The 20,598-nt window shown below is 49.7% G+C and overlaps 1 protein-coding gene across 12 annotated transcripts in view; it reads right to left on the bottom strand.

Annotated features, from left to right (window-relative positions):
- SFXN5 (sideroflexin 5) overlaps positions 1-20,598 on the bottom strand; it is a 122,683-nt gene that overhangs the window by 43,320 nt on the left and 58,765 nt on the right. For all 12 annotated transcript variants that reach the window (XM_077842900.1, XM_077842893.1, XM_077842898.1 and 9 more), the window contains 3 exons: positions 11,859-11,912; positions 10,619-10,675; positions 9,153-9,218 (listed from right to left, as the gene is read on the bottom strand). In XM_077842900.1, coding sequence (XP_077699026.1) covers positions 9,153-9,218; positions 10,619-10,675; positions 11,859-11,912 — 177 coding nt within the window. The remainder of the gene's footprint in view (positions 1-9,152; positions 9,219-10,618; positions 10,676-11,858; positions 11,913-20,598) is intronic.

A 20,598-nucleotide genomic window follows, 5' to 3' on the forward strand; every position in this document is an offset into this window, starting at 1 on the left:
ATCCCAGGACCCCATGGAGCCAGAATGCTGCCAGGCAAGCCCAGTTTGGGCTCTTGAGTGTCTGGTCTATATTGGAAGCCTCAAGCTGATCCTCAGAGTCCAACTCTTGTTCTTTCTGCTTGCTCAAGGGAAGGCTGGGAGGCAGGGAGATGTGTGGCAGGTTGGGCACACTTCCCTGGTACGCCAGGGCAGGCCAGGGAGCTGCTAGCCGACACTAGGCCCTGCTGCCCTGCTTCTAGGCTGCCCTGCCATGCAGATGGAACTCCTCAAATCCAGGTCTCCATAGCTCTCAGCAGTGAGTGACTCTATTTCTGTGACCCCCTCCCCCAAATGCCAGGGAACATGTTACTATAGGGTACAGGGAGGGAAAGTACAGAAGGAGGCAGGAGGACACACCGGCAGGTGTTGGTGATGGAGAAGAGGAGGGGAGGTGCCACGCCATGAGCTGAGCATGTCACATTAAATGTCTAAATTAAATGCCTGCCATAAGACTCCTAGACTTCTGCTCCTTACAGATTCAAAGAAGTTCAGACAAGTTCAGAGAAGTTAAGTAACTTTACCTAAGGACACACAGCTACTATGAGGCATGTAACATTAGGATTTGAACCAAGGGGTCTGCTGATTCCAAAAGTTTGCTCTTAACTGTGCCGTTTATTTCCAAGTGTCTTCCATCTCAATGAGGGATGCTTTCATGTCTAATGTGCCATTTAAAACTGTCTGAGTAGCAAAAGCTTCCCTGAAAAGACCAGCTTGAGGCTGTGGCCCAGATGAGTGGAAGGCAGCTCCTGTGAGGGAAGATAGGGCCCTTGATCCAGCCCTGCCTGCACCTACCTCAGCTATAAGACAAAAGGTTCAAACCCCAGCCCCACCCCCTACAGTCTTTTAGAAAGAGCAAGAGCCCTCAGGTGGCCAGCAGGCAGCTGGGACATTCCCCTGGCAGCCTCTTGGGGGCAAGCAGGGCTAGAGTGTGGTGGAAGGACAAGAAATAGTGGCCACTGGTTGCAGCAAATACTCAGACTTGTCCTCAAGCCTCCCTGACTGGCTGTCCTTCCCTCTGGCTAGGACTGGCACAGTCCAGAGTGAGTGTCCCAGCCTGTCTCCCCAACTCTGGGTGGGAGGCCACAGGAGTGGGGAGGAAAGAAGAGAGAAAACAAAGCCTGGGTTCCAGATCTCTTCTGGCCTGCCCTTCCCTGAAGCTCACTGAGGTCTTCCCAGCATACTCATTCCTGAGCATGGCCAGCATGCCTGAGCTGGGGAAGGGACTGGGGACCAGCAAAGTGGGGAGACTAGAGGCTGGTGAGGTCACCCTGCTCACCCACTGATGATGAGCCAGATAACAGGAAGGTGCAAATACGGGGGAGGCAAATGGCCACTTATCCCCACTCCTCCCCCAGCCCCCAACTCAGGTCTTACTGTCCCAGCAGCTAGGATGGCATCAGCCTGGGAAGGAACCAGGGTGGGCTGCAGACCGGGGTTGGGAGCCCGTCTGTTCTGATTCCTCAGGGGCCCTTTGGCCTGGAACATTTGGTGGAGCCCATTAAAATTAAAAAGCCAAGTGGCTGGTGGCTCTGAATGCCAGCTCATTTTCCCTGGCATGGTGGGTCCTGTTTAAGGGAACCAGCTGGCATTAATGGCACACAACTCATCATGAACAGCAGCTAGCGATCAGAAAAATCTGAGCTAATAATCGGGTTCGGGAAAGATAATGAGATATGGAACAATCACTGCTGAGGGTCCCCCAGGGTCTGTTTTAACAGTCTCCAAATAAGCCACAAAATAGAATTTAACCAAACAGGGGCTCCATTTTGGCGGAGAGGAAAACAAACAGGGTATGGATTTTGCACACGATATTCCCCTTGTGATCAGCAGACAGGAGTCCTGGGAGAAGCAAGAGCCCAGGACCCTTGGGATGTTGGCAATGGCCTAAGGAAGCTTCTCTGGTCACTTCTCTCCAAGCTGGGGCTCCCAAGCCAGTGAATTTGCCATGGGCATGTACAGGAGCAGAAGAGGGAAGACTAGCCTCCTGATCATCCCCAAGGCGGGGTAAGTGCTGACCAGCACCAAGAACCAGGGTGCGGTGGGGGCTTCGTGACACAAGATCTCCGGTGTCATGAGCTGTGCAGCTATGAGCTGTCTCCTAGCACCAAAGTCCTTCCCAGACCAACAGCAGCCTCCCTTCTGTGAGGCCAGCGAGGACACACGGGATGGGGCCTGAGCAAGGCATGCAGGCTGGGTCCTCCACTTCAGCCCATATCTGCAAACCCCTGCAGGGTGCGTTTAGCTAAAGGGGCTTCAGCCACTCACCTTCACGCACCCCAAATGAAGGCCTTGCTCTTCCTCACCCACCCCCTGCCCGCTCCAACTCCTAGCCGCTCCTGATGCCCGAAATCCATGAGTCTCTCTGGACAGGAGCCTCTCCCTCCCCACATGCAGCCCAGCATGCAGGGCTACCTGTCCTGTCTTCCAGGTATTCTGAATATGACTACTTCTCTCTGCTCTGGCCACTTACCTTAATCACCCATCTCTTCTCCCTGGACAACTGCCCACTTCCTAACTTGGCTCCCTGCTTCTGCTCTTGCTCATTCCAGTCTGCTCTCTACACAGCAGCCAGAATGATCTTCTTAAAATGGGCATCAATTTGCTTTAGGCTTTCAGGGGCTTCTCACTGCACTTAGAGATCCACAGGGCCCCGCTTGCAAGGCTCTAGCCACCTCGCCTTGGCCCACTCCTTCCATGAGCCAATTCTTTCTCTCCTTCTCTCCCTCCTGTCCTCCACCCTCCATCACCTTTCTCCCCAGAGCCTTCAAGCATTGCTCCCCCTTCACCTCCTCACTTTTCAGCTTAAATGTCAGAGAGGCCTACTCTTCACTTGGGGCTCCCCTTTTACAGTTTCTCACAGAACTCAGATCTCTTTCTTCCCTGTCCCTATCACAGTCTCAAAGTATATATTTATTTACCTCCCTAAAATGTTGGGAATCAAAGTAATACATATTTAATATATAAAAACTGAATAGCACAGAACTATTTTTACCTGTGGCCTCTTTACTCAATATCCATCTCTCCCAGTAGGTCCTAAGCACTGGGTGCAGGGCCTGTGTTTCTCTTATTCCTCACTGAATTCCTGGTGTCTGGGAAAATGAGTAGGTGCTGAAAAAATATTCTAGAATAAGTCAAGTGAGTGGTTTCTGAGACAGGAGAAAAAGAGCCACAAAGGAGACCTTTCCTGTGCACTCACTGCTGTCCATCTTAACAAACACAGCTTTATGGTGCTAAACGCTACACACACAGGTCTAAGTCCATCTGAGCAGATGGTTATCACTCTGCCTTGAGGGGGTGGCCCCAAGGCCGTGAAGGTTTCTGAGAAAGGGGATGCCTGACTGAGCCCTGAAGCATAAGTAGTAGGCAACCAGATAAGAAGGGAGGAGGCTCAGTAGAGCTTTGGAAGCATGAAGTACCAGGTCGTCCATAGCCAGCTGTGAACTCTACTGGCACCTACAGGGATCTGAGGAGCCCTGGAGAACAATGGAGAAGAAGACATGCCTGAAAGGAGAGATGGCATGAGGTTCAGAAACTAGATATACTCTTGGGTGATGGATAATAATGTAAGCAGATGGTTAGGAGTTTGAGTGAGCCTTGGTGGGGCAAGGGATGAGGCAGTTCAAAGAATCTTTGAGGTGCCAAAAATGCCCAGCAGAGGGCGCCTGTGGTAGAATAATCTCTTGGTAACCAAGTTGACTCGGTGACCCTCTATGGAGGTCAATTGTCCTCCATAGGCAAAGGGCCAAGGTGGCTGGGACGAGTCATACACAGGCTAAAATGCCAATCAGCTTCAGCTGTAGCCAAGTGGCTTTGTTTGCTAGCAACAGCTAGCAAAGCCTGACCTCTGAACCATGCCCTGCAGGGACCTGAGGGCCACCTGCTAGAAAACCAGTTACATCAGACTCCTCACATGTAGGAGGGGACAACAACTTGTCCTCCCCAGAATAGAATAGATGTAGAACCAATATTCATGTCAGATTCACCACTGCCAATATCACCATCTGCAGGCTTCTGGAAAACTTCAGATTCTGCTACAGGGTCCATGCAATGGGCCCTCTAACCCAAAAGCCAATCATAGCAAAAGCAGTGAGACAATAGTCTGGTCTGGGATTCTCAGGCTAATGGCCCCTGTCTTCATTAGGCCCAGAGAAGGACAGCAGGGCCAGAAGTACACCCTGGATCACAGAGAACACCCTGAAGTACACCCTTGACAGAGAACACACAGAGGTATGTATATACCCTTGACCACAGAGAACTCCCTGAGGTACACACTGGATCACAGGGAACACTCAAGGTATACCCTCAACCACAGAGAACACTCTGAGGCATACCCTCAACCACAGAGAATATTCTGAGGTACACCTCAGATCACAGAGAACACCTTGAGGTACACCTTGGATCGTGGATCACAGAAACACTCTGAGGTACACCCTTGACCTTAGAGAACACTCTGAGGTATACCCTGGATCACAGAGAATACCCTGAGATATACCTTGGATCACAGAGAACACTCTGAGGTACACCCTCAACTTCAGAGAACACTCTGAGGTACACCTTGATCATAGACAAAACTCTGAGGTACACCTTCAACCACAGAGAATACTCTGAGGTACACCTGTGTTACAAGAAACACTGAGGTACACCCTCAACCACAGAGGACACCCTGAGGTACCCCTGGATTACAGAGAACACTCTGAGGTATACCCTCAACCACAGAGAACACTCTGAAGTACACTTTGGATCACAGGGAACACCTTGAGGTACACCCTGGATCACAAAGACTACCCTGAGGTACACCCTTAACCACAGAGAATACTCTAAGGTATACCTTGGGTCACAGGGTACACCGTGAGGTACACCCTCAACCACAGAGAACAGCCTGAGGTACCCTGGATCACAGAGAATATCCTGAGGCACATCTTCAACCACAGAGAACACTCTGAGGAACACCCTTGATCACAAAGAACACTCTGAGGTACACCCTCGACCACAGAACCAGCCAGACATGATCTGGCAGGAGGCGGGGCATGCTACAGACCAGGGACAAATATATGCTACTGACTCAACCTTGGCCAGAAAACACAGGTGCAGAAACCAAGTATGAAGTTGGATAGAGGGTCTAACCGCATTACACCTAAAGAGCCTCTCAAAAATTTTCTTCCAGTCCCCGCTGTTCCCAGGGTATCTGAGGGCAGACCTATCTGCCAGGAGGCACAGTAACAGTTCCTCTAAACTGGAAGCCAAAAACACTGCTTGGCTTTTCCCTCCTCTTTACCACAATGGGAGCAGGAAGAAAAAAGGGTCTTTGTATTAGAATAGTGCATGATTCAGTCTGTGTTTGAATCCTAGTTTTGTCACTGGCTTCACCTCTATGTCTCATGTATAAAATCGAAAGGAGCACCTATGCAGTACCTGGCACATTGAAGGCACTCCAGAAATGTTAGCCATTATGGATATTGTGATTATTTCCTGTTTTAATACTGGGACATGGAGCTGCCAGTGAGCCGTAGGAACTGGAGGGGTAGGGGTTCAGCCCAGGGGCCCCTGGGACACCTCCTTGTACTCCGGTATCTTATAGACATTAGCTGACAATCACTGTGTCCTTATGCAAAAAGGACCCCTCAGGGCCCAGACCCTTTGGGAATGGAGATCAGCAATGTCCCAACAGGGAAAGGCCTCGGCCACCTAAGACCTGGCTGAAGGTGAGGGGTTTGAGGACCAGGCATGAAGTGTCTCTCATACTCTGGCTCCTCCAACTGGCTCCTGACCAGCATGTAGGACTTCAGCCTGAGCCTTCCTTTCCAGCCACAGGTCCATTCTCAGCCAGGACCTGGAGTCCATGAGGGAGGTCATCTGCTGGGCCTGCCACCCCACCATGACTTCTCCGACCCACTCTGCCTGCACCCCCTGCGACACCCCAGCTCCCTGAGTCCAAAGCACTGTGCGTGCTTCATGAGTGGCTCTGCTACTCCCCAGTTCTCCATCACCTCATCCTCATCACTCATCCCATGATGGCCACACTCATTTCCCCACCGCTTTGGAGTCCGTCATGTGCTTCTCTTGTATGCCTCTCAACGTGCTGTGCCCTCTACTTGGAACCCCCAATCCTGCCTTCAGCTCTCTCTGCTCTATTCTGGAAGAGTTGGCTCTGTGTGACTTAGGGGCCCCTTCCATAATTCCCACCACACCTGAGGGTCACCTCATCATAATTCTGGTTCTACCACAGAGTATCCTCAGCTTTTCCTCTCCGCATCTTGAAGGACATACCAATCTGTATAACCCCCAGCACAAACACCTCTGAAGGGCAGGAGTGAGCGTCTCACCCTTGTGTAGCCAGGGCCTGGGGAGGCTGACCAGAGATGTGCTCAGCATGAACCCCCAAACTCAAATACAGTGAGGGCTGACAGAGGCTTCCTTTGTTAAAAGACAGCAAACTGTTAGATTTCAAAAATAACTTAAGACAAAATTTCTTTTTTATTCTCGAGCAAGAAGCCAGACATTGCCAAATCTATTTAGAGAGTTCACCAAAAGGCTGCTACCCCTGCGCTGGTGGTCCCACCACCACGAGACTCCATTCAGGGGGCCATACAGACTGGGGGTCCTTGACGCTGGGGGTTGCTGGCCAAGGTCAGGGCTCTCTGGGTCTTCTGAGGGAGAGGAAAGGTCCAGGGAGGAGGCTGGACTCTTGGGGCCTGGCCTCACTCCAGCTTGTCCCCAGTCCCTGGGATTTGCCCTCAGCCTGTCAGCCCCCCCATCCGCACCGCCTGCTTGTAGGGACTCGTTTTAATTAATGCCAGAGCTGGGCCAACCACTGGGGCCGTGACACTTGTTTGCAGGTCATCTCCTCCTAACAGGTTCTCCCTGGGAGGGGATTTGTCACTAATTGAAGCAGAGATCAGTTAATGAGGCCGCGGGCCCAGGGTTCCAGAGAACAAGGGAAAGGAAAATAAAATAAAGCTTCTTTCTTTGGAGGTTTTGTGATTTACACACACAAAAGAAAAGCGAGCAAGCTGCAGATTTTCCAAGTCAGAAACTCCGCTCCATCTGCCGAAGCTAGCCCCTCACTGTGTGAAGACGTCAGGCAGAGGGACGCCGCTACGGCTGAGACCATGGGTCTAGTCGGAGAGGGGCCTCCCGAGGCCAGCAATCAATCAGCAACCTAATTAACAAGTATTTATGGAGCAGAGCTTGTGCCCCCTCGGTGGGGGAGAAGACACAGGGCCTGTCCCTGGTTAACTTGTAATCTAGGGGAACAATGACAGGACAGGACATGGGGCGTAACAGCGTGTGGGAAGGACAGAAGTTTCTGGAACTTAGGGGTGGGGGCATAGTTTGGACTGGCATGGTCAGGAAAAGCCTCTTTGAGCACCCTGCAGCTTGGCAGGGCGTTGGAAGGAGGGTGTCCCCAGCACAGGCACAGTCCCTGAGGCCCCCGGTCCTTGAAGTAAGACTATGCTTCTGAGAGCCTAGAGGGTCCCCCAGTCCCCAGGAACCACAGCCACAATCTGGGTTGGCTCTGATCCTAGGAAGTGGTAGGGATGGAATAACCAAGGGCCCCTTGGGTGGGGCAGAGAGCGTGGAGCGCCATGCCTGTAGGAGGAGGAGGATGGCCCACCATGACAGTGGTCCTTTTTACTCCAGCCCTTTCCAGTCCAGGCCACTCAGTATAATCCCTGATGTGACTTCCTCCCTCAGCTTTGCCCTACCTCACCCTTAAATCTCAAAGAAGGAAAATGGGATTTTCAAGCTGCTAAACTAGACTCCTCTAGTTATGAAGAGCAAGGAGGAGAGCCCCTTCCCCTCTCTCACCAGAACCCTGATCTTTGCCAGTAGCCCCCAGAATCAGGGACTGCTGATTTGTGTGACCCTAAGTGAAGTCTCTGCTGGGCTGCAGACTACCAGGGTGGGGTTTGAGGTCTCCTGGCAAAAGCCATCTGAATAGATTTGGAAATGTCTGGCTTCTGGCTTGGGGTAAGATAAGGATTCGCGGAGGAGCTTGATCTTGGGCACAAAGTGGGGATCACTCCCCAACGGGTCATTTGGAGAGGACACGGTCTACATGGGAGCAGAATCAATGAAGCCATCCCAAAACAATCGCAGATCCCTACTTTCCCAGAACAGTGAAATAAATGATGGTGTATGGTACAGTGGGTTAGTACAGAGTTGTGAATAATTATTATATTTAATGACATGGGAAAAATGAGGAAAGTGGGATTATTATATGTGAATTCCTTCATTATATATGAATTTTTAATTTTGCAATTTCTAAGTGTATTTATTGTGTGGTAAAATAACAAAGTTGTGAAGTGACCTTTACCCCCTGGAGTCAGCTATAGGAGACTACCCAGCTAGGATCTAGACAGTACAGATGGAGATGCAAGGGTGGGCTCATGAGTGGGACGAGTGTAGTGAAGGTCCTGGGAACTTGAGCTTCCACTCTGGCTCCGGCCCAGGCCCTCACTGTGTCGCCTGCACTCAGCCCTCTCATCTGGGATGCAGCCTTATGCTCACATAGTCAGTTTACAGACCTAGCCTACTTAATAGCTGCTTTATTCTCAAAGTCCTATGGGATTCAAATAAACCTATTGCCCCTGTCTTGAGGAGCTTATAGGCCTCCAGGAGGAACTGGATATATGACCCCATCACCAAAGATGGGGATGGGATGAGAATGTCCTGGGAGCTCAGGCACAGAGCAAAGGGGAGCTAACATGTGGGCCAGCTTTACAACTGTTCCCAAGCCCCTTGCTTCCTGCATCAACCACATTATTCAGAGTGGAGAGCAGCTCCTCTGAGGAGGGTTCTGGATGAACATGGGCCCCTCTAGCGACAGACATCCTGCCCTCAGCTGGAGTATGCAGCCCTTTGCCGTTTGCATCACTCAAGGGCACCACCTCACCTCCCCACCTGCTCTCCAAAATCTGCAACACTCTCTCTAATAAAGTTCATGTCTCTCTATTAAAGTGTCAGCAGAATCTACTCTCTTCTCTGCCTAGAAAGCCAGCCCTGGTGGCCCACCCACACAAACCTCTGTCTCCTACACCTTCACCTGGCCCTGACTTCAGACAGGTCTGGCCAGAGCTGCAGGACACAGAAGTGGGGACAGAGTTACTCACAGCGATGGAGACGGCACTGATGACAGCTCCCAAGTAGCCCTGGATGAACTTGGACGCCGGGGAAGGCTGGAAGGCAGAGAGAAATTTCCAGGCCCACTGGGTGCCCAAAGCTGCCATACCCTGCCTTGCAAGCAGCCCCAGCCAGCAAGAGATGTTCCTGCCCACCAATAGGTGAGAAGGAGGTCCCTCTGGAAGCCAAGGGGATCTGGGCCTCCATCAGCACAGCTCCCTTCATGGACATACAGGGCAGCAAAGGGGACGCCAAAGGGCCTGCTGCACTTTCGCCCCATTCTAAAGAGCTCACTGGCAGACCCTGCTGGCTGGAGGTAGGCAACAGCAAGGGCCAAAATGGGTCATTTATGGTGAGGGTGAACAGATCCAATGTAGGAAAAATGAGCGCTGGAAGTGGGCTGCTGGCACCTGGAGGACCGCCCGGTGGAAATGGTAGTGCCATGGCTGGCACACCTGGTGGCCTCTCCGGTGCCTTGTCAACCCCCAGGCACAGCAACCAGGCTGCCAATCCAGCAGATGACAGTTGCTCCACATTTCTACAGGAAAATGCAACCCAGTTGCAATGGACAACATTAAGAAAGGGCTACGGAACTTGCCTCTAACTAACTGCTCTGACGGTAATTTTGGAGGTGTTTGGGTTAAGGTAAATGGGAGCCATCCAGGTAGAGGTGTACGTGTGTGGATCATATGCCCAAGATGCAGATTGAAGGTTTAGATGGGGGGGTGGGGAGGCATCCTCAGAGTTTCAGGACCCAAAGTTCCTACCACCCAGGCCAGCCCCTAACTCTCTTTTGTCTCCCCCAAGGTTAGAGAATGCCCACACCTTCTCCTCCCCCAGGTGATAGCCTCCCAGGGAGATCCAGACTCCTCCTCCTCTCTCACTGGCTTTGGACAGAAGTACAGGACGGACAGCCTTGCCAGTGAAGCAGGGGCCTAGCTCCGCCCTAGACAAGGAAAGGGGGACAGGGACTCCACTAAGAGCTTGTTCCAGAAGTGCAGGGGACTTTGGGGAGGAGGTGCCGGTACCCTCAGACCCCTCACCCGTCGAGAGCAGCCCTTCAACTTTACAGCCAACAGTCTGGGGGCACCAAGGCAGCTTCCAGGCAAGCTTGGAGGAAGCTTTAGGGGAATTCAGTCCCCATGTGGCTGATGCCATCCTAATCCAAGATCTGGGGATAAGAGTTGCCCAAGGAGGATTTTGAAGCCAACAGAGCTCATCCCTCTCACCGCCTCCACTATATTCCCATTTTCTGGGTCCTCTTCACTTCATGTGAACAGCCCCTCCCTGGTGGGTCCCTTCCTGAAGGGTGGGCAGTTTTAAATCAGGTGTTTGAGGAGGACAGTGCTTAACTCAGAGGAAGCAGCCCCTGCTGCTTCAGCTCGCCATACTGTAGGGAGGATGAGGGTCACCCCAGCCTGTTCCCTGCCACCGCACAGCGGGCTGTGGTGCTCACCTTGGTAGCATTGCGGTTTGCATAGTTGACACAAGCGTTATGGCTCTGGTTCAGCCACTGAAAGGCAATGGGGGAGAGGAGATGTCAGGGAAGGTGTGACATCGAGGCCAGAGAGACATGGGGTGCTGTCCACATGGTGCACAGGTGGTTCTGTCCACCCCACAAGTCAGCAGGACCAACTGTTCCAGCTTGCCTGACATTGTGCCAGTGGCAGCACTGGAGCCCTGGGAAACCCCTCCATTCTAGGCAAACCAGGAAAGTGATCCTGCCCATACCGGGAGCTCATCCCGACCCAGAGACAGTCACCTCTCCTGGAATCATGCCCCATCCATTGTCCCAAACGGGCCTCACTTTCGTTAACACACATCATCCTTGTTATATTACTTATTGGGGAAAGTCAACATTCACCCCTCGAATGACTGCCAGCCCTGAACCTCTTTCAAAAACATCTCAGCCCAGTGTCTTGCACTATTGTAGTGCCCAGATGTGGACACTGTTAGAAGTTTTGTTAGGGAAAACTTTGATGTTTTTTTCCTGAAGACAGGTTTTTCTTCTTGCTTTACTTTCTGCACAGGCACACAAATACACACACACACACACACACACACACACACACACACACACAAAAGGCTTCAACTGTTTTTAGGGAGCCACGGTCCAGACTCTAAGAATGGACACCAGGGTCTGTGGTACCTTTCCATAAATACTTGCTACCTTAAGGTTGTTGATGGACTTACCTTCCCCATGGACTTGAATGAGGCCAAGGGCCTCAAGGTCAGAGGCCTTTGGACAACAGCCAAGGAGCAGCAGGCAGCCACAAACAAGCCCTCATCCCCATATGCAAAAATTAGAGAGTCACAGGGACACCTGGGTGGCTAGGTGGTTGAGTGTCTGCTTTCAGCTCAGGTCATGATCCCAGGGTTCTGGGATTGGGTCCTGCATTGGGCTCCCCTAAGGGAGCCTGCTTCTCCTTCTGCCTATATCTCTGCCTCTTTCTCTGTGTCTCTCATGAATAAATAAGTAAAATCTTAAAAAAACAAAATTAATCACATAAAATAGCCTAGGCATGGGCCACTAGGACCTGCTCAGCAAAATCCAAAGTCCTGGGGCTCCCCAGTGGCTACTGGGTCAGGGAGGGGTGGGAAGTGGGTTGACTCTCCCCGAGGGGCCTCGACAGGGAGCTCTAACCAGCACTGTTGGGTCTTTCCTTCAGGAGCCCTCTGTTGCCAGGGACTGTTACCTGCCAGAAGACTGTGGATGCCAGTGTCTGGTTGGGCAAAAGAAGACCAACTACCTACAAGAGAAAGAGAGGAAAACCTGAATAAAGCAAAAGAAACATCCTATACTTTTGCAAAGAAGAATGACACAGCCATGAACAAAAGTAAACTGGATCTGTACAAACTGAGGTGGATGATGGGTATATAAACTGCTAACCACAGTGGGATGGTATGTGATGGAAGTGAACCAGGTTGCATAATTATATCACAGTACAATCCCATTTTTGTCAAGAAAAGAAATCACATCGTGTGTATAACCATATACACAGACATAGGCATATACGTAACTCCACGAAAAAAATCTATACCCCAGCATGTAGATGTCTCTGGAGGTCAGGCTACAGTACTTTCTCACATTCTTCTTGAATATTCCTGTATTCTTTTAAATATTGGACATGTATTACTTCCATAACTAGGGGAGGGGGAACGATAAAAACAAACAAGTAAACAAAAGGAACATCTTTACTTCCACTTAGCTAACCCAGCTCTTTCATACTCTTGCCATCCCATAGGATTTTTGTGAGGATTAAAATATAATGCTGGGGGTGCCTGGCTGGCTCCATCGGTGAAGCGTCTGCCTTCAGCTCAGGTTATGATCTCGGAGTCCTGGAATCGAGTCCGGTGTTGGGCTCTCTGCTCAGCAGGGAGCCTGCCTCTCTCTCTCCCTCTGCCCATCCCCCCACTCATGTTCTCTCTCTCTTTTGTTTATTTATAAATAAAACTTTTTTTAAAAAGTAAAATAAAATATGATGATAAAAATCATTTCCAGGGCCTTATATACTTTATAAATTCAAGCAGGGGGAATTTATATCTGTTATCTCTGAGCCCCCACGAAGAAAACCCACACCATATACAAGCTTAAGCTATCAATTGAAACACAGATGTCTAATAAATACTTGCTAAGGGAGCAAATGGACCAATGGATGAACAAGCACACACATGGCTGAGTACTGGTGCCGAGGTATGGATTCATTATGCCCAAAGCCCAAATGTCACTTAAGAGGTAGACTTGCTGACTTTGTTTTTTCGGTTTAGGTCAAGATTAATTGTCTCATCTGGACAACTGGCCAAACTTTGGACTTCAGGAATCCATGTGTCTCTCTCAAGTTTACCTTTTGAGTGCTTGTGTGCAAAATAATATCTACCAAGTACCATGCATATGGGAAAAATGTGCACAACCATCCACATATTGACTTATTTATTATTCCTGTAGATAAAATGGCTCTTTGGCAAGAATTTCTGTAAGGAACAAGTATAAACATTCAATACTACACAGTAAATCAAATTCTAGACATCCTCAGCAGCATTTGTAAATCATGTTTTAAACATTAAAATGTTTTAAGACAGCAAACACACACATTTATATTTATTGGCCCATATCAGTTTGAATAAAATTATATAATGTAAAGCCATTCCATAGCTCCAATGAGGAATTATCTTACGACTTTTTTCTCCCCAAAATGAGATCTCAGTTCAATTTTTCTCTGCAGCAACAGCCTAGAGTCCTGGAATGAGAATCAGGAGAGCCTGGAGCTCAGCCTCAGCCCATTCCTGTGTGATCTCTAGCTGACGGTGTCTCCAGCAGAAGACGGTCCCCTTTAGGGCGCTAGCTTTCTTACCTTGGTTTAAAATCCCATTCTCAAGGTTCAAATAGGAAGTATTAAGTCAACTGAGATAGCCTCAGTGCCTGTAAAGGGAATCCCTCCTCACCCAGCCTGGCCAAGAAATATCCCTGGGGACCCAGGACCTCCCCCTAGTCAGCCAGGAGTGAGACCACAGAGAGGAAGCTGAGCCTAAGAAGAGAGGTCTGAAGTTGGGAGTCGACAATGTGATCCCAGAAAGTGTGTGTGTGTGCATGCATGTGTGGATGCATGTACACATATGCATGTCTAACAGCTTCTCAAAGCCTAAAGAGATAAAAGCTATTCTTCACTGTTGGGAACTGAACTCAGGAATTCATTCTCCTAATCTGTTGGTTTATAGAGCCTGGGTGTATTATGGACAACATTGTCTTCTCCTCCTCAACCTCCCTTAGACCTCCTAACTGAGCTTGGGCTGTCAGAAGCATCATAAGATACAGCCCCTTGGGACTCACTGCATTTACCAGATAACCATTGTCCAGGACACTCATTGCTCTTTACATCGCAGAATCCCCTTTATGAATCCTCCTGGGGGAAATTTTTCTGGTCTTGGGGTCAGGAATTCATACTTCTGAGCACCTGGTTTGCATCTGTCTTGCAGACATTGAGCATTTAACTGGGTCTCTTTTCACTGACTGTTGAGAAGCTCAGGCCAGATCTCCACAGCTCATATCTGTCAAGTATACAGACCCTCACTGCATGTATTTTGTGCCCAAACTTCACTCCTAGCTTCTTCCCTTTCCTAAACTTCTCTCTCATTTTTTGTCTTTATTTGTATTTTCTGGTGGCAGGCATTTTTTTAATGTGACATCAAGTCTTTTCCAGAATAAACCATAGCACTAACCTAAACTGAAACAGTACCTAGGCTATGTAATACACACACACACACACACACACACACACACACATATACATAAACGCAGTTTGTAACCTGTGAGCTTTTTCCCTTGTTGGCCAAACCCGACCAACCTCCTGCTCTAACATGGGCCTGATATCCATGCTGAGCACCTCTGACTCCTTCTATATTCTCTTTTAAAAAATCTATTCATGAAAGACACAGAGAGAGGCAAGAGACACAGGCAGAGGAAGAAGCAGGCTCTCTGTGGGGAGCCTGATATGGGACTCAATCCCTGGACCTGGGATCATGACCTGAGCCAAAGACAGATGCTCAACCACTGAGCCACCCGGGTGCCCCTCCTTATACGTTCTTATTTGATTGATTGATTGATTGATTGATTGATTGATTGATTGATTTTGCTAAGCATTTCCCCTATATCACTTACCATGATCCTGATCAGAACTCTGGGGCTCACACAAAATAGAGATTACTTTCTTTTTTTTTTAATTTTTATTTATTTATGATAGTCAGAGAGAGAGAGAGAGAGAGGCAGAGACACAGGCAGAGGGAGAAGCAGGCTCCATGCACCGGGAGCCCAATGTGGGATTCGATCCCGGGTCTCCAGGATCGCGCCCTGGGCCAAAGGCAGGCGCCAAACTGCTGCGCCACCCAGGGATCCCGAGATTACTTTCTATATTTTACAAATGGGAAACCTGAAGCTTACAGAAATTCAGTGATTTGCTCAAGGCTTTGCAGCTAGAGAAAGTCAGAAAGCTGTCCTGAGTCCTGGCTTAAGGGCTCCAACTCTATGATTTTGGGGTTCCTTTTCCAGCTTATTCACCTGAGCACAAAGGAAGAGTCACACTCTATGCCCCTTTTCAAACATCTTCCAAGCACCAAGTTCCATGGTGCTCCCAATGGACAATACAGGAAGAGAGGACCATACAGCACCTAACCACAATAAACATGAAGACCAAACAGGAAAATGTATGAGAATATCCTTTCTCACATTTGGACACAAAAATGACCAGGTGGTTTAATCAGGTACTTGGGTATGTCAAGTTGATAAATGCAAATATCCAAACCCGGAGCTCAGGAAGGACAGGTCAGAGTGCTTGGGCTATGTGCCAAAGGAGGTGGTAGGCTGGAGCTGGGATGTGCACGCATGCTTATGTAAATGAGTGCATGTGTATGTGTGCGTGTGGGGGCGGGGCAAGAGAGCACGCTCACAGGAGCAGGGACAGCCAAGAGATTGGCCTTATTAAAGGAGGAGGTTTGAAAAATCAGACCCGGGTGAGGTTAGGGGCAGTGGAAAGCCATGCTGCATTGTGCCCCCAAATGGGGCCCAAGGGAAGCATCTGAGGCTGAGGCAAGGGGAACAGGGATCCCACTTTCCAGGTCCTACAGTCAAGCTGCTGGCTGGGGCCAGGAGCACATGGGTGCCAGCCCCATTCCCTATTAGGCAACACACAGCACCATCTGCACAGTCCCAGGAGCAAGAGCAGATATTTTATAACTTCCTTTTTTCTTTTTAAGTCTAAATTAAAAATAAATGTTCCTTCAGTTCTCAGATGTATATCTCTGGTGCAACCTGCCCACATTCCCCCACGCTGCCCTTTCCAGAACATGGCAGGGGAAAGGAGGAAAGAGATGGATAGAGAGGGAGCCAGTCCACCCGGCTTCAATGCCAGTGGATTGCACCTCTTCCAAGAGGGAAACGCTTCAGGCGTGGCCGCGCAGACGGGTGGAGAGAGCCCAGAAAGTGGCTGGTACCAGGGAGAGTGGAAGGAGAGCCAACAGCCAGAATTTCCAGCCCAGCCTCCCCGCTATCTTGCTGCAGGACCTTGGCCAAATCGCACATCCTATCTTTGCTCCCATTTATAGTTTGTAATACAGCTAGGGTCCCCTCCACGGCTCCCGCCCCATGGCAGCTGTCCTCTTCACACATCTGTCCACTTTTGCTGCTCTGCTTCCCCTCAAGTGGCCATCCATAGGCCCTGGGGATTAACACACAGGCTCTGGTCACAGAAAGAGCCAGACTTAAATCCTAGTTCTAGTATCTACCAGCCATGTGACTGCACACAAGTTACTTGAGCTCTTCGTACCCCCATTTTTTCCATCTGTTAAATGGGGCCACCCTGGTAGTTTTCTGGATGGCCATGGGGGGAGGCAAGGCATAGAAAGAATTTTGCCCAATGTCTGGCGTGCAGCAAGTACTCATTAGGTGCAAGGTGTCAGTATGGCTCCTCTCCTCCTATCTCATTCATTTCTAGTTTTTGCTGGTCTTTCATTTCTCTGAACTCCACAATCTGCATTACATAATCGAGCATCACCTTGCCCCCATCTTGTCTTTGAACACAAGCCTCATCCCTCAAAGGATAGTGAGCTCCTGAAAGGTAGAATTGGGGCTTTTCTCTCTGAGGTCCTCCAAAGCACTCAGCACAAAGCTGGGCCCACACTGTGCTGTATGTACTAGAAGAATACCGCTAATTCATTATTAAGAACATTAAATCTTGGGGGCGCCTGGATGGCTCAGTAGGTTAAGCCTCCAACTCTTGATTTCAGCTCAGGTCATGATCTCAGGGTTGTGGGATCAAGCCCCACATCGGGCTCCATGCTCAGTGTGGAGTCTGCTTGTCCCTCTCTCTCTGCTCTTCCTCCTCCCACCTCTAAAATAAATAAATAAAATCTTAAAAAAAAAAAGGAACATTAATTCTTGGTCTGGGAAAAGATCTATGATGGACTGTGACCACCACCACTCATTTCTTCTTTACTCCTTTTATTAAAGTCCCATTTACAGAGGGGTGTTGACCTTTAGGGAGGGGGGCAGATTGGGTTTTTGGTCCTGATTCTTCACTCCTCCCTGCATGCATACCCTTGCTATGGGAAGAACTCTTTCCATTGCTTGGCTATATATCTTGCTGTGGCCAAGCGCATGTGGGAGGAAGTGGCAGTGGGCCAGCCCGAAGCCCAGGCCTCAGAGGGCATATGTGTTTCTGCTGGCTGTCTTGTGTTTCTAATATTGCCATGAGGAGACAGGCCCTGACTAGTGTCCTGGTCAAAGGAGGATGAGAGGCATGGGCAGCAAAGGACAACCTGTGCCAGCAGACTCCCAGTTGACCCCAGGCCTGCAATAAGAAGCAGGCCTCCGTCAAGCATGATCTAGACCAGCTACACCCAAGTAATAACAGACCCCCTAACAATAAATGCTTATGGTTACCAGTGAAATTTTGTGGATGTTTGTTACACAGCACTGTAGTAGCAATAGCTGTTTAATACAGACAGGGATTGCCATGTCTGAATATGCTGTGCTTTCTGGTCCCAAATTCTGTACGATTACCAATGCACTGGAATTATGTCTTCACTAGTGATGTTGGTTCCTGAACAGCCTAGCTTATCATTCCACCTGGTGACCAACAGCCCAACTCTGGGGCTGCCCCAGTCAGTCAGGGAAGAAGGGACCTCTGGGCCTGAGTCTTGTTCAGGACAGAATCCAGAATGGGGCCAATGGCACCCATATGGCAGTTGGCACACAAGAAAAATCACATCTTTACTTCAGGACTCCTTCTTCACAGTATTCTAACCTCTGCAGAGAGGTAAGATCTCCATCTGGGAGACAGGCACCACCAAATATCCCAAGCTCTTGGCCAGAGGTGGGATGTGAGCAGCTGGAGATGAAGACAAGGGAGCAAGGCTGCTGGTCACAATTCTATGTCCTGTGATACTGGGGCTCAGAAAGAGAGAACTGAGCAGCTCCCACTTCCTTGGCTGCCGCCCATGCAAAACTGACTCGGGTGATAGGAGAAAAGATGTTTTAAAAGCACAGAAAATCCAGAGAGGAAGCAGTTTGTGTCAAAACAATGGGGTGGTGAAACTCAAGTCAGGGGATGAGTATAGGGTCCGGCAACTGTCCCTGTCACCTCATATCTACATGGCTAATCCCTCCTCATCCTCCAGGTTTTAGCTTAGTTGTCACTTCCTCCAGGAAGCCCTCCCTGGCCCTCCAGATGAGTTAAGTCCCCTAGTGCCCTGCCTGCCTTCTTTGCAGTATTCATCTCAGTAGTAGGAATCTGTTTAAAATCTTTCTCGAGTTTCCAGAGACTTCAGAGGGGTGAGAACATCAATGTTCAGTTATCACACACCTGGGAGTCCTCGCTGGTAAAGTGACAGTCCTCTGGCATCATACCCATTTCCTCCATATTGACTCACTCAATTCTAAAATATTCCTCTTCGTTTTTAAAGACCTGCCAAGGGCCCCAGTACTCAATAGTTTGCCTGTTTTTTCCTTCTACTTTGTCTCCATCTTCTGATTTATGTGGCTAACGATCTGAAAAGTAACACTGCAGTGCGCGAGGGGTGCTATTTAAAGGATTCCAACCAGTTAAAGAGGAATAGAATATCTTTTGTCAAATGAATGTTTGTCCCCGACAGGTCAATTCTAACTTAACTGAGCAACACCTCTTTTATGGTACAAACCAGGCCAAACCGACTAGTGTCGGGTTACAATGGAGGTAGGCCAGGAAGAAAATTGTGATTGGCATTTAAATGTGTGAAAAAGCAGAGTCTGGGACAAGGAAGGTTGGGAGACACCAGGAAGGTTCTGGGACACAGCCAAATCCTCATGCAAAGTGAATCATCTGTGGTCTACCCTTCCTTCCTCTGGAGATGAAGTGACCCACACCAGCACCTTCGGAGATTTCTAAGTCCACAAACACATCTACCATGTTAAAACCACATGGTTCAGAGTATGGAATCCAAGCTCTAAATGTCCCAAGACGGGTATCTGGTTTGGATGTAATGTAAGGCCGCTGGACTCACTGACTGGATGCTCCTGGTCTGCCTTCCTCAGTCTCCCAGCTGGATATGGGGGATGGGGGCCTTGGATTCTGAGCGTTCAAAAATGACAGGGGGAGGGGAGAGGAAGACAGCAGTGTCCCAGGGGGCTCAGAGTGGGGAGGCACAGATAGCACCTGGGAGAAGCTCAGGCCCACAAGAGAAGCCCAGTTCCTGGCATCTGAGACATTACAGTAGCCCAGGGTGCAGGATGGCCAGGTAGCCAGCAGGTAGGCAGATGCAAAGAGGATAGGACAGGGACGGCAACACAGGCCCTGCCTCTCCCCAGCTACACGTGCATGAAAGGGACTGTGCTGCACATCCTCTAGGGCAAACCTGGGAACAGAACTGCCAGTTACAGGCAATCATGGTTGGTGGGGTTTTTTTGGGAAGGCCCTGAGGAAGAGGTGCCATGAACTGCACTAGCCTCGGAAACAGCCTCGATGCACTGGCTTAGCCACCATGCTTATGTATAAATTGGGATCTCTTTGCCACACACCGAAGGGGGAAAAGTTCCCATCTTTAAATGTTAAGCTTAAAATAAGACACTACATGGGTGCCAGTGGATCTGTGAAATCTGCTGACTAAACTGGCACCAGCCTCTGGGAGAAAACCAGCTCGTTTCTCCTGAGCTCTGGAGAGTGAGCAGGGTGGGGGCGGGGTTACTCTCAGGCAAGGCGGGGAACAACACGGATGGGGAGGGGGGGGTGTCAAACCCGGGATGCTCACCTAGGCAGGAAGCATGGAGGTTGTTTCCAGAAGCATCTCAGTTGAGGCATCTGCCAGCCTTAATCACCCCTTTCTTTCATCACTCAGGGACCCAGTTCCTAGCACATTCGCCAGCACCCCATTTCTATTTTGGTAAGCACTTTAGTGGCTTCTGCATGTATATGTTTCTTACGTACTGTATCACATCAGGGGCTTCCCTAAGGTGTGGACTGGAACCTTCACTCTCCTTCAGACCAGGCATTTGTTGAGGTGTTCGGTGCTACCAGGTGACAGTGGGGGCCATAGGGGAGTGGCCAGGCTCTGGTAGAAGGACTGGAACAGTGCTCCTTCTACGCAAAGCAAGGCAGTGGCCCAGGAAGGAATGGGACAATGAGCCCTCTGATTGCTTATCTGCATTAAAGTACCAAGAGAGAAGGCTACAGGTTCTCCTTGCCTAATGACTCCTCTCAGGATCTGGCCTCTGGGCCAGCTATTCTGAATCCTGGAATATGAATATTTGGGACCAGGAAGTGGGGCTAGGTGAGCATTGTCATTTTGGCTCTGGCTGCCACCAAGGCCTGCTGAGAGATGTCCCAACTTATGCTGCCCATGCACCTCCCTCAAGTGTTCATCCACAATCTCAGGGCCAGGGCATCCTATTTTCATACTCTACACATTTATTCA

Source organism: Canis aureus, chromosome 12, assembly GCF_053574225.1.
Source record: "Canis aureus isolate CA01 chromosome 12, VMU_Caureus_v.1.0, whole genome shotgun sequence".
Lineage (NCBI taxonomy): Eukaryota > Metazoa > Chordata > Mammalia > Carnivora > Canidae > Canis > Canis aureus.